This window comes from Chiloscyllium plagiosum, chromosome 34, assembly GCF_004010195.1.
Source record: "Chiloscyllium plagiosum isolate BGI_BamShark_2017 chromosome 34, ASM401019v2, whole genome shotgun sequence".
Taxonomy (NCBI): domain Eukaryota; kingdom Metazoa; phylum Chordata; class Chondrichthyes; order Orectolobiformes; family Hemiscylliidae; genus Chiloscyllium; species Chiloscyllium plagiosum.
In genome coordinates, this window is record NC_057743.1 from 35,402,319 (window position 1) to 35,416,135 (window position 13,817).

General features: G+C 37.6%; 1 protein-coding gene across 9 annotated transcripts in view; it reads right to left on the bottom strand.

Moving 5' to 3' along the window:
• Positions 1-13,817, bottom strand: part of rerea (arginine-glutamic acid dipeptide (RE) repeats a) — a 558,826-nt gene that overhangs the window by 151,753 nt on the left and 393,256 nt on the right. For all 9 annotated transcript variants that reach the window (XR_006309302.1, XM_043676159.1, XM_043676158.1 and 6 more), the window contains one exon: positions 4,465-4,563. Coding sequence is in view for 8 of the 9 variants with exons in the window: in XM_043676159.1 (XP_043532094.1) it covers positions 4,465-4,563 (99 nt within the window). In the remaining variant the exon portion in view is untranslated. The remainder of the gene's footprint in view (positions 1-4,464; positions 4,564-13,817) is intronic.

Genomic DNA, 13,817 nt, shown 5'->3' on the forward strand with positions numbered 1-13,817 from the left:
AGGTCAGTTTTTCTGTTTGCCGATGTGAAGAACAACAAATACAGAAACTCTTCTGGAAGCAACATACAAACAAACTGAGAAAGATTGAATCCTAAAAAGCTGTGGGAATTGTTCAGCATGCAAAAGAGCTGGCCAAACACAAACTGGAGGTATTAATGTTCATCAGTCAAAAAGAAACTTGGAAAGCCACAGCACCAGGACTGTTGTAACCCGAGGGGCAGGCACCATGTTAATGACAATCATATCTGTGAAATTCAGCGTTGAAAGCTGATAAGACCCTTTGAGAATGAAGAACTGCATTATGTAGAACTGCGCAGTGTCACATGATGGCAGAAAGTGTTGTGAATGTTTGTGGTAGTGAGAGACACATCTTTACTGTCTTGACAATTTAAAGTGAAATGCATCACTTTACTTAAAAGTTTAATTTGCTTAACTCATGTTTAATTAGTTCTGATTAATATCAAAGTAAACAAAATCACAAAAATAATGTTAATTTTGTTTTAAATTATGTGTGGATGTTTGGTAAATTTTATTAATTTAGTTTTAGGCTCCCCATGGTGAGGCCATTCAGCCCATCAAGTCTGCTCTGCCATTAATACAATAATGGCCGATCTCACCTCATCCTCAACTCCTGCCTGCTTTCCATAACCCTTCAACCAGTTACTAGTTAAAAATCTATCTATCTCCTCAAATTTATTTGGTTCCTGGCATCCAACACATTTTGGAGTAATGAATTCCACAGATCCATAAGCCTTAGAGAAGTAATTTTTCATCTCTGTTTTAAATCTGCTCCCCTCATCCTAAAAATCTGACCTCTTATTTTACATTGCTCCACATGAAGAAACATTCTCTACATCTGCTTTTGCCAATCCTCTTTGGCAAGTTTTATACCTCAATTATGCCTGCTCTCATTTTTCTAAACTCCAGAGAGTATAGGTCTAAACTGCTCAATATCTCTTCACAAGGCAAACCCCTCATTTCTGGAATTAATCTAGTGAACCTTCTTTGAACTGCCTCCAATACATCCACATTCCTCCTCAAGTAAGGGGACCAAAATTGTACACTGTACTCCAGGTGTGACCTCCATATTACTTTGTACAGTTGCAGCAACAATTTCCATACTTCCATGCTCTATTCCTTTATAACAGTGCCAAAATTCCATTCGCCTTTCTTATTATCTGCTGTCCCTGAACATCAATTTTCTGTGATATATGCAGGAGAACACCAGATCCCTCTGCATCGAAACACTCTGAAGTTTCTCTCCAGTTAAACAAGCAGCTACCTTTCTATTCCTCCAATCAAAATGGATAACCTCACTTATCCACATTGAACTTTATCTCCCAAACTTTGGTTAATTCACCTAGCCTATCCACATCCATTTCTAATTTGTTTATTGTCATTTACTTTCTCACCTCATTTAGGGTCATTGCACTATTACTGTGGCCAAGGCATTGATATAGATTGTAAATTGAGGCCCCAAGGATTGAACTCTGTGGCACCCATCTTGCCAACCAGAAAATGATAATCCTCAACACCACTTTCCTCGCTTTTTCCCCCAAACCCTCGATTCTCTTACTGATTAAAAATCTCTCTATTCTTTGCCTAATCATGCCTCTCTGTACTCAGCTCCTACACTATTCTAATGTATCCTTGAGGAACAACAGTTCATCTCTCAATTACAAATTTTGCAGTATTCTGATTCACCAAGTTCAATACTTCAACTCATGGCCTCTACTTCCATTTTTTAATATGGCAGCTGTCTGTGGTGATTCTGCTGTTCTCATTTACTACTCTGGATCCATCCTATGTTTTGTTACATGCCCCAGTATGACCTCCATCTCCCTTCCAAAATCACCCAATTTGACATTTAATCTCTCCTGCTTTATACCTTATCACAGACATTCAAATTTGTTCTGAATCCTCATTGTCCACTTGCAACGTCTCTAGCCTTTGTTGGTTCTGATGAAAGGTCAACTTAAAACATTAACAGTGTTTCTTGTGCCACAGATGCTGCCTGACATGCTGAATACTTCCAGCATTTTCCAATTTTATTTGGCAAAGTTGGACATTCAATTCATAATTGAAGTGGATTTTACTGATTACAGCCTTAGGGTTGCAATAATTTGCCACAGTTACAGAAGGATAGAGATTGGGACGTAGAGGAAAATGTTGGCACAAAATCCCAAACTGAACCGCTGTCCAATAATCGCCGCAGATTGTAGATGTATCTTGCCCGGCTGAAGTGAAATACAGTGTCACAACACCACTCTGAATGGGCTCCTCCTAAATGTTTCCATCTTTCTGACTGAATGCTTCTAACACCTGCAAGTTTTCCACTTAACAGAGTATTAAGTGCAATTACCCAAGTCTCATTACTAAGAAAGGATTTAATTGCCATAGAGGGAATGAAACAAAGATTCATCAGACTGATTCCTGGAATGGAAGGATTGTTCTAAGTGAAGACATTGGGTGACTAAGCCTGAACTCACTGGAGTTTAAAAGAATGAGGTGCAATCTCGAGTGTGACAGCGAGTGACTTTGAGAGAAAGGAAGCAAGAACAAACGAAACACGTGCACACAGACAGAAACAGAGTGAGTGAGTCGGGGGGAAGAGAGAGACAGACAGAGAGAGATAGAGAGAAAGACACGGGGGTGGAGAAAAGAGAGAGAGAGAGAGAGAGAGAGAGAGAGAGAGAGAGAGAGGGTGAGTGAAAAGAAAACAAATGAGAAAGAAAGAAATAAAAAAAAACAGACTGTGCACACACAAATGAATGGGAGGGACGACAAAAACCCAGCAAATTATCTGCTGCTGGTCTGAACAACAGGAAACATAAAGCATACATCGAAGAGCCAGGCGAGATCATCATTCGAGGTGATTTGCCCCGCAGCCATTCATGAAAATTGGATGAGCAGTGTTTATTTATCAAAATACCTAACATCCCCAAAAGACTTTGCACTTGGTAATTCCAATTGTAAAATTTAAACTGTGACGCAATAGATGTTTAAAATTCTGTCAAAAATCATTCAGCAACAAAATGTGAAATGACTCTGAACAATATTCAAAAGTGACACTGCTTGTTACTCAAGTCCTCCTTTGAGATCGCAACTGCGGATTTTGTAGCATCGCTGGCAAGACTTAGGTTACCAGGTGCAGATCTGCCTTGTAAACAGGATGCAGCTGTCCAGTAGATTTCAAATGGTTGCAATATGATAAGGCCAGATGCACTCACATGTATAAACCACTGCTGAAATCGCCACTTTGTAGACATTCACTAGAATTTACAGTGCACTGAAAATACATTTTAACGGTATATGCTCAGAATTTCAAGTAATCATGCCAGTTAATAGATAAAAGGAATGAATGAAAATAAATTAAATCAAGATCTCCATAAAGAAGTTAAATAGGGACATTACTTCAAATTAAACTAGGAAATAGCAAAAGGGAGGGCACAGATTCAAACAAATGAAAAGCAAATTTAGGTCTGGGAATTACAACTTTGTGTACAACATAACAGCACGATGGCTCAAAGGAACTGGCCGCATGCAAGTAGTTGTTCGATAGTGAGCATGGATGGAAAAAAAAAAGACATTCTGTTAATACTTTTTGTCTTGCAATCAGCAAGAACATTTTCCAGAATACCAATGATGTCTACATTTGCTGTCCAAGAAGATGATCTTGATTGGTTGGCAAGTGGACAGAGTTGCTAGAGGTGCTACCATGGAAATGACAACTGACAGTTCACTGCCATGCTTTCTTTAAATCTTGTACTAGGAAGGTTTTGCCCTGACAAATAAAGCAGCAAATAGCTACACATAAATATTGCCCTCACAAGATGAAAAGCTGTAACAAAATATGCCTTTTTCTTAACCGATATGTGGATATAAAAACATTTAAATGCAGTTTCTCTTTGATAATGCAGATTTTTCCTCTAAATTCTGAACTTTCAAATTGTGCAGACTAAAGTACTGGACAGACACATACTTCAACCCTATGAATGCAACAGGAGAGAAACATTCAATGCTGAGTCCTTTATAAAATAATAAAAGCTTCATTTCAACATAAAAGTTAAAGTGTACAGCATCGGGTATTTAGCATTTCCTAGGTATTAAGTCACCAAAAATTAACAGAAGCATGAGAAAAGTGTGGTTTTTTTTGCATCTTTACCCTGCAAAGGGATTCAAGTCTCATAGTCACTTGGCAGTATAGAACTTGGGTATTACTGAGAAAAGATAAATGCTGTCAAAAGCTTTTCACTTTGCACTCATCAGAACAGAACAGCAGGAATACCAAATCTCAAAGGATCTTTTTGAGCATTGCAAGACCCAAAGTTTCCACAGCATCTTTCTTTTTTCCAGTCATACTCTCACTTCCATGGTCTTAAACATGACTTAAGTGAAAGTACTTGCATTAAAAGCACCAATGTTTCTGTAGCTTTTTCAACAAATGACATTAGGCTTTCTTACCATTTCATCATCGGACCAGCACTTTTCTATCAACTTGGGCACAGGCTTTTTAACAAGTCGCTGCAAGGCCTTTCCAGCATCATAACAGCTCTCGTGGAGCTACAGAAGAACGGTGGAAGGGATAGAAAAAAGAGAAATAATAGAATGAGATAAAAAAGCATATCAAAGCAAAAATGAATTTAAACAAGCAAGGGTTACTATGTTGGCAATACAAAAATGTTATAATCAGAGCTCCATATAAGTAATAAAATAAAAATCAATATCTTTATAATGTTTTTGGGATAGTGTCTGAATTTTAAAAAGCTAAAATAATCCATTTTATTGAGACATTGCAATAAGACATACATCTGCTTCATTAACACCAACAAAAAATGCTTTTATTTTCTAAAATTCTAAAACATTAACATTTAACCCATCTCTTTACAGAAGATAATGTCACAAGATAGCACAGGCAATGTTTTTTCTCCAGTAAGGCTTTAACCTTGGGATTGTAGAACGTTGTGTAACAAGAAAATATTTATTGTGCTATTTCTGCACTGGCCCCTTGAAGAGCTATCCAATTAGTCTTATCCCTCATGTTGTTGCGTCAGCTATGACTCAGCTACCCTTTGAGTTGGAAGGTTGTGGGTGCAACTCCCACTCCAGAAATTGAGCACAAATATCAAGGCTGACATTCTCGCACAGCAACAAAGGAGTGCTGTACTGCCAAAGATGTTACATTGTGGATGAGGTATTAAAACAATTATGCATTCTCAATGAGGTTTAAAAGATCTCATTTCATTGTTTTGAAGAAGAGGATTCCCACCTCATTGTCAAGTTAATTGTCAATCAACATCAGAAAATCTGACGTTCTTGTCATTATCCCATTGTTGTTGGTGAAAGTTTGCTATGCACAACTTGGCTATGTATTTTCCATGTTACAGCAGTGATGATGTATCAAAATGCCTCTTTGGCTGTGAAGTGCTTAGAGTTGGTCAGCAGTGAAAAAAGCCAACATTAGAACAGCAATTTTCCCCATTTTTAACATTTTTCTTTCCCAAACTTATTAATTTTCTTTGTGAAACTCTTATAAAAATTTTGTCACTATATCTACTGTGGTTTTTGCTTTGCTTCATTCAGAAATGTGTGTCTTCCTTCCCACATATTTTGTGAACCTGACTGTGCATCTAAATTAGTAATTAGAACGCAAATGATTAATAGTTGGGTAATTCTTATTCCAAAAAGGTAATGCCAGATATTAATAACAAATTATTTCTGAACTTAATTTTTGTACCCTAAAAGTTATAAAAGATCCACACAAATTACATTAATCCAGGTTTGAATACTAGTTGGGGTTACTTAGAGGTGCTTTGTTGAATTCAAGGTTACTGAATTAGGAAAAAGTAAAATTAATCATGGATCCTACTATAGCTTTTCAAGTATGGAGAGTTTTGACTAGACTCTGATCAGATAATTTGTTGACACCTTGAAAATGACATAATAAGCTACCAAGACTACTTTATATATCTTTAATCATACTGGCAGCCTTCTGACACCTTACCCAAGGGTTAACAACCTCAAGAGAAAACTGATAAATTAGAAAAATCAAAAAAAAGCATGATACCACAAACTTAGGCAAGAAAAATAAATTATTATAACCAGCAAGCTCTGTCATTTTTTTGTTCTCTCTGTAAACAGAACATCTGCTATTGCCTTAGGAAGTTTCAAGTTAATGATTGGTCATGATACAAAAATCACTAAGTCTTAATTTCGTGGTCAGTGACAACAAACAAAAAATTGGTGCTTGCTGCTGAACTCAAAGAAAGCAAGGTGTGTGGTGTAGTGGTAAAGATACCAGACCAGAATTCCAGGATACCAGGCTAATGTTCTGGTGATAGGAGTTCAAATCTCTCCACATGGGTGATGGTGAAACGGAGTTCAATTAAAAAAATCTGGGAATTAAAAGCAAGCCTAATAGAGACTATGTAACCACTGTCATTAAAAACTCATTTGGTTTGGCCTATATGTGACTCCAGATCCACAGCAATGTGGTTAACCCTTAACTACCCTCTCGGCAATTAGGGATAGATAGAATAACAGAAAACAAAACAAAAGCTGACTACAAAAATATAGCAATCTCTGGTCTGGCTTTCTTGTCTCTCAACAGTAGCTTTAATCTGGTTCCAAATAAGAGGTATTTTAACTTATCAGCAGCTAAGGAACCAATCACAAATAGTATTCATATAGAGAAAACCACAGGACAGAGGCGAAGTAGGCCATACAGCCCATTAAGTCTTTACATCATTCGATGAGATCATGGCTGATCTGGCAATATTCAATTCCACTTTCTGCCTTATCCCCAAAGCCCTGGATTCACTTACAGATCAAAAATAAAGACCCATCCTTTACAGTGGGAAAACATTCCACAGATTAACCATGCTCAGAAGAAATTCCTCCTCCTCTGTGACTTAAATGGGTGACATCTTCACTTTGAGACTACACTGTCTGCTTTTAGACTCTCTGACAAGGGGAAACAATCTCTCCACCTCTATCCTGTCAAGCCTCTAACAATCTTGGGTGTTTCAGTAAGGTCACTTCTCATTCGTACATATTTTCAACAATGATTGTAATCTGTAGGAACATCCACACAGCACCCTCTGAAGTAGTGTAGTGAAAAATCACACAACACCAGGTTGGAGTCCAACAGGTTTATTTGGAGGCACTAACTTTCGGAGCGCTGCTTCTTCATCAGGTAGCTGTGAAGCAGGAACATAAGATGCAGAATTTATAGCAAAAGATTACTGCGTCATGCAACTGAAATGATATATTGAACAAACCTAGATTGCTGTTAAGTCTTTCATCTTTTAGAATGGTTTGTAATTTGCAGTTCATTAATATGTAAATTCCATGACTTCTTTTAAGTCACATTCTCGAGATAACTTGAGGTTTTATTAAAAGAAAAGGTGACTTTGAGACTACACTGTCTGCTCTTAGGACTCTCCTACAAGGAGAAACAATCTCTCTACATCTATCCTGTCAAGGCCCTACTAATTTTGTGTTTCAGTAAGGTCACATCTCATCTTTCTAATCTCCAATGAATACAGTTCAACAAAACCAGGAGATTAAATGTGAATCCCTTTACTTTCTCAATTTCAGATCATGAATTTATCAGCATTTTGTAAAAGTAGAAGCTAAAACAAACAAATAATATTTTATATTTTTCAAAACTGTAGAAGTTTTGTTTTAATCCACATGGTAATGTCCGATATTTCAAATATAAAAGCAGCCTTTCATGGTCACTAATTGTGTTTAATAGTAAGAATTAGGTTTTTAAAAAAGAAATACCTCCTGGAACAAGCTTAACTTTTACAAAAAGCTTATGCAAAAGCTAAAAATTTACATATTTTCATCAAATCAAGATTGTAATATGTAGGAACATCCACACAGCACCCTCTAAAGTCGTAGAATTATATCTGCAGATACATCCCAATTCGCTCAAAAAAATGCGCAACTTGCAGGCAGTTAATCCATGTAATATTTTATAAATTTCACTTTGGAAATAACACCAGTCTGACTCAAGACTGGGATATAGACAGACTCTAACCTCACACCTTTAATGCATTGTCTAAAAAGAGATGTCTTTTTTTTAAGAAAACCTTTAATTATCTCCTGAATGTGACTTAAAAGAAATTCTGAGATTTACATATGTATGAACCGAAACCTGTAACCCATTCTAAAAGATGAAAAACTTAACAGTAATCGAGGTTTGTTCAAGATATCATTTCAGTTGCATGATACTGTAATCTTTTGCTGTAAATACTGTGCCTTATCTCCCTGCTCCACAACTACAGCACAGATGAAGGAGCAGCACTCTGAAAGCTACTACTTCCAAACAAAGTTGTTGGACTATAACGTGGAGTTGTGAGATTTTTAACTGCGTCCACCCAGTCCAACAACGGCTCCTCCACATTAAAGTAGCACAGACTCAATAACAGCAACCTTTGGATTTCTATATTCTAGCGTGCACGTAGAGGCTCACTAACTTGCTGTCAGTTTCAGTGGAGTTAATGATGGTGAACAGTAGCATAACCTCAACAAAACTTGGGTTGTAATTTTAAAACTGTATTATTTTTAACATAATGGAAAAATTTGATATTACACAAATATAAAAGGTTCCCAAAACTGACAAGAGTGCTTATGAACTAATTATGAAGTTAGCATGGTACTCAAAACTGTTCTGCCAGTTTTGCTTTATTATCAGTGCAAGATCCAGGCCCATGTAACCCCATTCTCAAATTCAATCCCACGCAGTTCTCAAATCACATAGCATTGATGTATACAACACAATACATAGATGAAAATAAATAATTTCTGCAGTACCATTTGGTCACTAAAAAATTGCTTTCTATTAAGAATTCACTGCCTAACTATATTGCATGTTATATTTGATGGCTGCCAATTCAAAAAAGCTCCAATCCAATTCAGATTAACTGATCATTATCAACTATTAAAGGAACACGAGTGTCCTTTGAGTATGAACATTTGTTTACGGTGATAATCGAATCAGATGTATTGCTGCTGTAATTCAACCGATTAGTAGGAGACCACAAAATAAAATTCACAGGTGGAATCATTTACCACCATGTGCGACTTCTGAACAATTGTTTGGTTTAAAATGACAATCAGAGATAGCAATAGATAGGGCAGGTAGTTTGCATCAGTTTATTCATGTTCACAATTATTAATATATCCAAAAATCACTGTTTATAAGTCTGTGCAGCAATCTTACAGGATTTCAGAAATTAAGATTTCTGTATATGTCTTATTAAAGAGGCTGTTAATGGACATTATTTTGGGGGCAAACACATGGACACATGTACACCAAAGAAAAAAAGACTAAACGGTTCCTTTCTCCATTGAATCAAAAAGCTTGGGTTGAAAGCGTAAATAACGAGGGTTGGCAGTCCTGTCAGAGCAACACAATTTCACTGTAAGGTTTCATTGCATGTGCACAAACTGCTCATATGATCTGCTATTTTCTGTCAGCACAAACTGAAGAATAATTTTCCTTTTGGCATGGCTCAGCTGTCAAGCACCTTTGTGCTATAATGAACTCATGAATTACATCTTGCTGCTCTGACAGTCCCCATCCAACACATCAAAATATTGTTCTTCAATTGTAATTTATAACTTCATTTGCATGCCTCTTTTTCCACTGTGACCTTCCTCAAGTGGCACTGCATGGTTGTAGTCATAACAAGACCACCGATGCATCATTTGTGATTACAACCATTATACTTTCAGCTTCATAGATCATGTTGTAGTTACATTATTCACCAGCATGTCACAAACTGAACTTGTGTCAGCATTTTAAAACTGCATTGTTAATATAAACACTGTTAATACAATTTTTATCACTATTACTGTGATTACATATTAAAAAAAGACAATATTCAGCAGTGTCAAGGTGAACAATACAGCACTATTCCATCCCCCAACGCCCCTCCATACTCAAACAATGCATGCGCACAAATGATACTTCTAGTAGAAAGTACATGCTCATTTTCCAGTTCACGTTAGTCTGGTTGAGAAGGGATAAGTCAGAATATTAACTCTCAGAATATGGCAGAGAGTCCCAGTTTCCTTTCAATTATAAGTTAAAATGAGTCAGTGCAATAACAAGGGGGTGGGGGGGGAAGAATACTGAATAAATTCTACACAAATAGTAGGCAATGATGTGCTTTCCCTCCCATAACCCTTGCCAAGTTGACAAAAACAAATCAAATCTTTCCTCATTGAAAATGAAATCTGTTTATTTGGGTCCTATTTTCTGGACCAAGTTCCCTGATACTATGTTTAGGCTAGGAGAAAACAACTAAACAAATTTGAAGCTAAAAGACAAAGTGAGACAAGACTCTCGGTCATCCATTATGAAATATGAGAATTCCACTTCAGCTAAATCCTAATTATGAGACAGCATTGCAGTAAAACTGTTCTCGTATTTACTTTGCCCTTTTCCCCTAATATAATGAGTTCTGCTGGACTACAGTTTAATATATTTGGGTATTGATAATTTTTAATCCAGTTGGGCGGCACGGTGGCACAGTGGTTAGCACTGCTGCCTCACAGCGCCAGAGACCCGGGTTCAATTCCCGCCTCAGGCGGCTGACTGTGTGGAGTTTGCACGTTCTCCCCGTGTCTGCGTGGGTTTCCTCTGGGTGCTCCGGTTTCCTCCCACCATCCAAAGATGTGTAGGGTCAGGTGAATTGGCCATACTAAATTGCCTATAGTGTTAGGTAAGGGGTAAATGTAGGGGTATGGGTGGGTTTCGCTTCGGCGGGTCGGTGTGGACTTGTTGGGCCGAAGGGCCTGTTTCCACACTGTAATCTAATCTAAATCTCTCTCAGAATACCTTTGTTTCAAAATTTATTAACTCATGGGGATGTAGATATTATCAGCTCGGCCAGCATTTATTGCCTGCCTCTAGTGACCCTTGAGGAGATGGTGGAGAGCTGCCTCTTGAACCACTGTAGTCCATGTGCTGTAGGTAGATGCACAATGCCCTTAGGGAGAGAGTTCCAGAATCCAGCGAGTGTGAAGAAACAGCAGCAATACATTTCCGAGTCAGAATAGTGAGTGGCTTGGAGGGAATCTTGCAGGTCGTGGTGCTCCATCTATCTGCACCCTTGTCCTTCTAAATGAAAACTGAGATAATGGAGGATGCTGCAAATCAAAAACAAAAAGAGAAATTGCTGGAAAAGCTCAGTAAGTCTGTATCTCTGGACAGAAACCGGAGTTAATGTGTCAGGTGGAGTGACCCTTCCTTAGAACAGTTCTAATGCTGCCAGACCTGCTGAGCTTTTCCAGAAATTTCTGCTTTTTTTTTCCTTCTAAATGAAAGTGACTGTGGATCTGGAAGGTGCTGTTTAAGTTTCCTTGCAAATATATTGGGGGCTTCTTCCATGACTGGCCTGATAAAAGAAATATTCATTTCTATCAAACAAATTAGGAGCTATGATCTGTCACAATCCTCTAAAGTTGGTAAAACTCATCAGAGTGGTACAAACAAAGCCACAGACCAGCTCTTCTACTTAGGAGTCATGCCTTTTGAGTACAAATATGAAATGACCTCAGAGGACAATAGATTTTCAAATTTGCTAGCTGCTAATCTGACAAACTACTTTCCTAATCTATATGAAGTCAAGGATTTAGCACTATGAGAATTGAAGTAACTTTGTTCCGAATACTAATATATGCTCTACCACAAACTGTGTTTGTAACTACCCTTGGACTACCTTGCTTTATACTACAGCTAGCCAAACAATGTCCAATGGGGGAAAAAAACACAAAAGGACAAACAAAAATAGTCACAAGGAAAGAAATACTTTCACTGAAGCCATGGACAACAGATTTTAGGCTAAAGTGGGTAAAAAGTAGTGGTTATGGATATAAGCCACAGAATCAAAGCTTTGAACTATGTTATATAAATCTGAATGGTATAAACATGAAAAAAGTCGAGTGCCTTGTCTTAACTTGCTCTAGCTGGCAAACTACTGTATCAGCCAATCAGATTCCCTCTAATAGCACTCACATTTCTGTTTTGCTCTCTCAACCCAAGCGTAGTTGCTACAAATGTGAGGTTTGTGTGATTATGTTTTAGGACTGTACCTTTTGGTTTTGATGATTATCTTTTTGTACTGCAGCTTTCAATGTAGGGGGAAATGAAGGGAGTCATTTGACCTGTTCCAGAGAGTGTGGCTGATGATAAAGTCTCGTAGGTTTAATTGTTAAGATTACAAAGGAGGTTTCAGAATGTTTTATTGAGTATTAGATGCAAGGTTGTAATGTTGCGACCATGCCAATAAGTAGGCCCTGAACCTTAGGGTCAGTATTATTGGTATTTCATTGTTAACTGATGCCATCCATTTACATTTGAAATGAAAAGGGAGTTGGAATCAAGAATAACGAATTAATATTCCTACTTTGGGACAAAGTGAATAAGTTTCCTTGTCAGAAGGAAGCATTATAAAATCAGGTTACAGGTTTCCCTGCAGATCCATTAATACCACAGCAACAAATCAGGTTTATGGCTTTGTTTGGCGTGGTCTGCAGACTTGAGGTAGGGAACAGAAAAAGGAATAGCCAGACCTGCTTGTTAAACTGAGAAAACGATGACTTTTATTGTTTACCATGCAGCATATGGATAAGAGATGGTACACAAATTGAAAATGGAGAATTTGAGAGAGGCTAGAAGTTTGGAGCAAGAGGAAGGAATCTATAGTATAATTCTCAGAGAAGGGCAGCTCTGGGATTAGCTGAAGTAGAAAGCAAGCTATCAAGAGCTGAGAGTAATTTTTAGACTGGTTCCTAAGGGACAATGTAACTTAATCATAGCAGAAATGAAAATCTCCTGCTAAGTTAAATGAGGATTTTTTTTTTCTGTAGATTAAAGTTGAAATTGCCTACGAAAATGAAATAGTGTTTCATCAATAGCATTTTTAATCTTTTGTCACAGCAAGTTTCAAAGATGACATGTTGATGTGGATTCTTTAGCTGTTAACTGGGGGTTTGAATTTCTCTTCTAAAGTTATCGGTCCCTGCACCAAAGTGCACTGAAAGATTTTAGAAACACTTGATGCCAGGATGTTTAAGGATTATTATTGAAAATAGTAGTGCTTCTGGGAACAAACTAATCTGTTTTGAAACTACTGAATTTAGCTACCATACAAGCCGACTTCCAGATGAGTTTAGTAAATAGACTAATATTACAAACAATTTAAAACTTAATACTAGTTTTAAATATACACACTTAAAATAAAGTTCAGATACTAAATAATTTAAAAGCATTGAGATCATTTTCTCCACTCTCCTGACCTAATCATGATTGAACATAAAACCCTGCCTATGCCATGTGTATCCCAGTTCTAAATCTTTGGGTTGAAGGCAGCAATTAGCTAACTAAATATGGTCACAGTGCATGTAGATAAGAGCATACTGATGGAGAGTTGGGAAAAAAAAGAGAGAAAAAAGCAAGAAGGGATCAGGTTTGGCTCCTACTTCAAATTATAGTTCATTGAGTTCTGTTGCAAAGTGCACAAAGGTGGAAGAGGGTACATCCAATACCCCAGTGACCTTTATGCCCTCCATGCTAAGTCATAGACATGTACAGCATGGAAACAGACCCTTCGGTCCAACCCGTCCATGCCGACCAGATATCCCAACCCAATCTAGTCCCACCTGCCAGCACCCGGCCCATATCCCTCCAAACTCTTCCTAATCATATTCCCATCCAAATGCCTTTTAAATGTTGCAATTGTACCAGCCTCCACCACATCCTCTGGAAGCTCATTCCATATACGTACCACCCTCTGTTT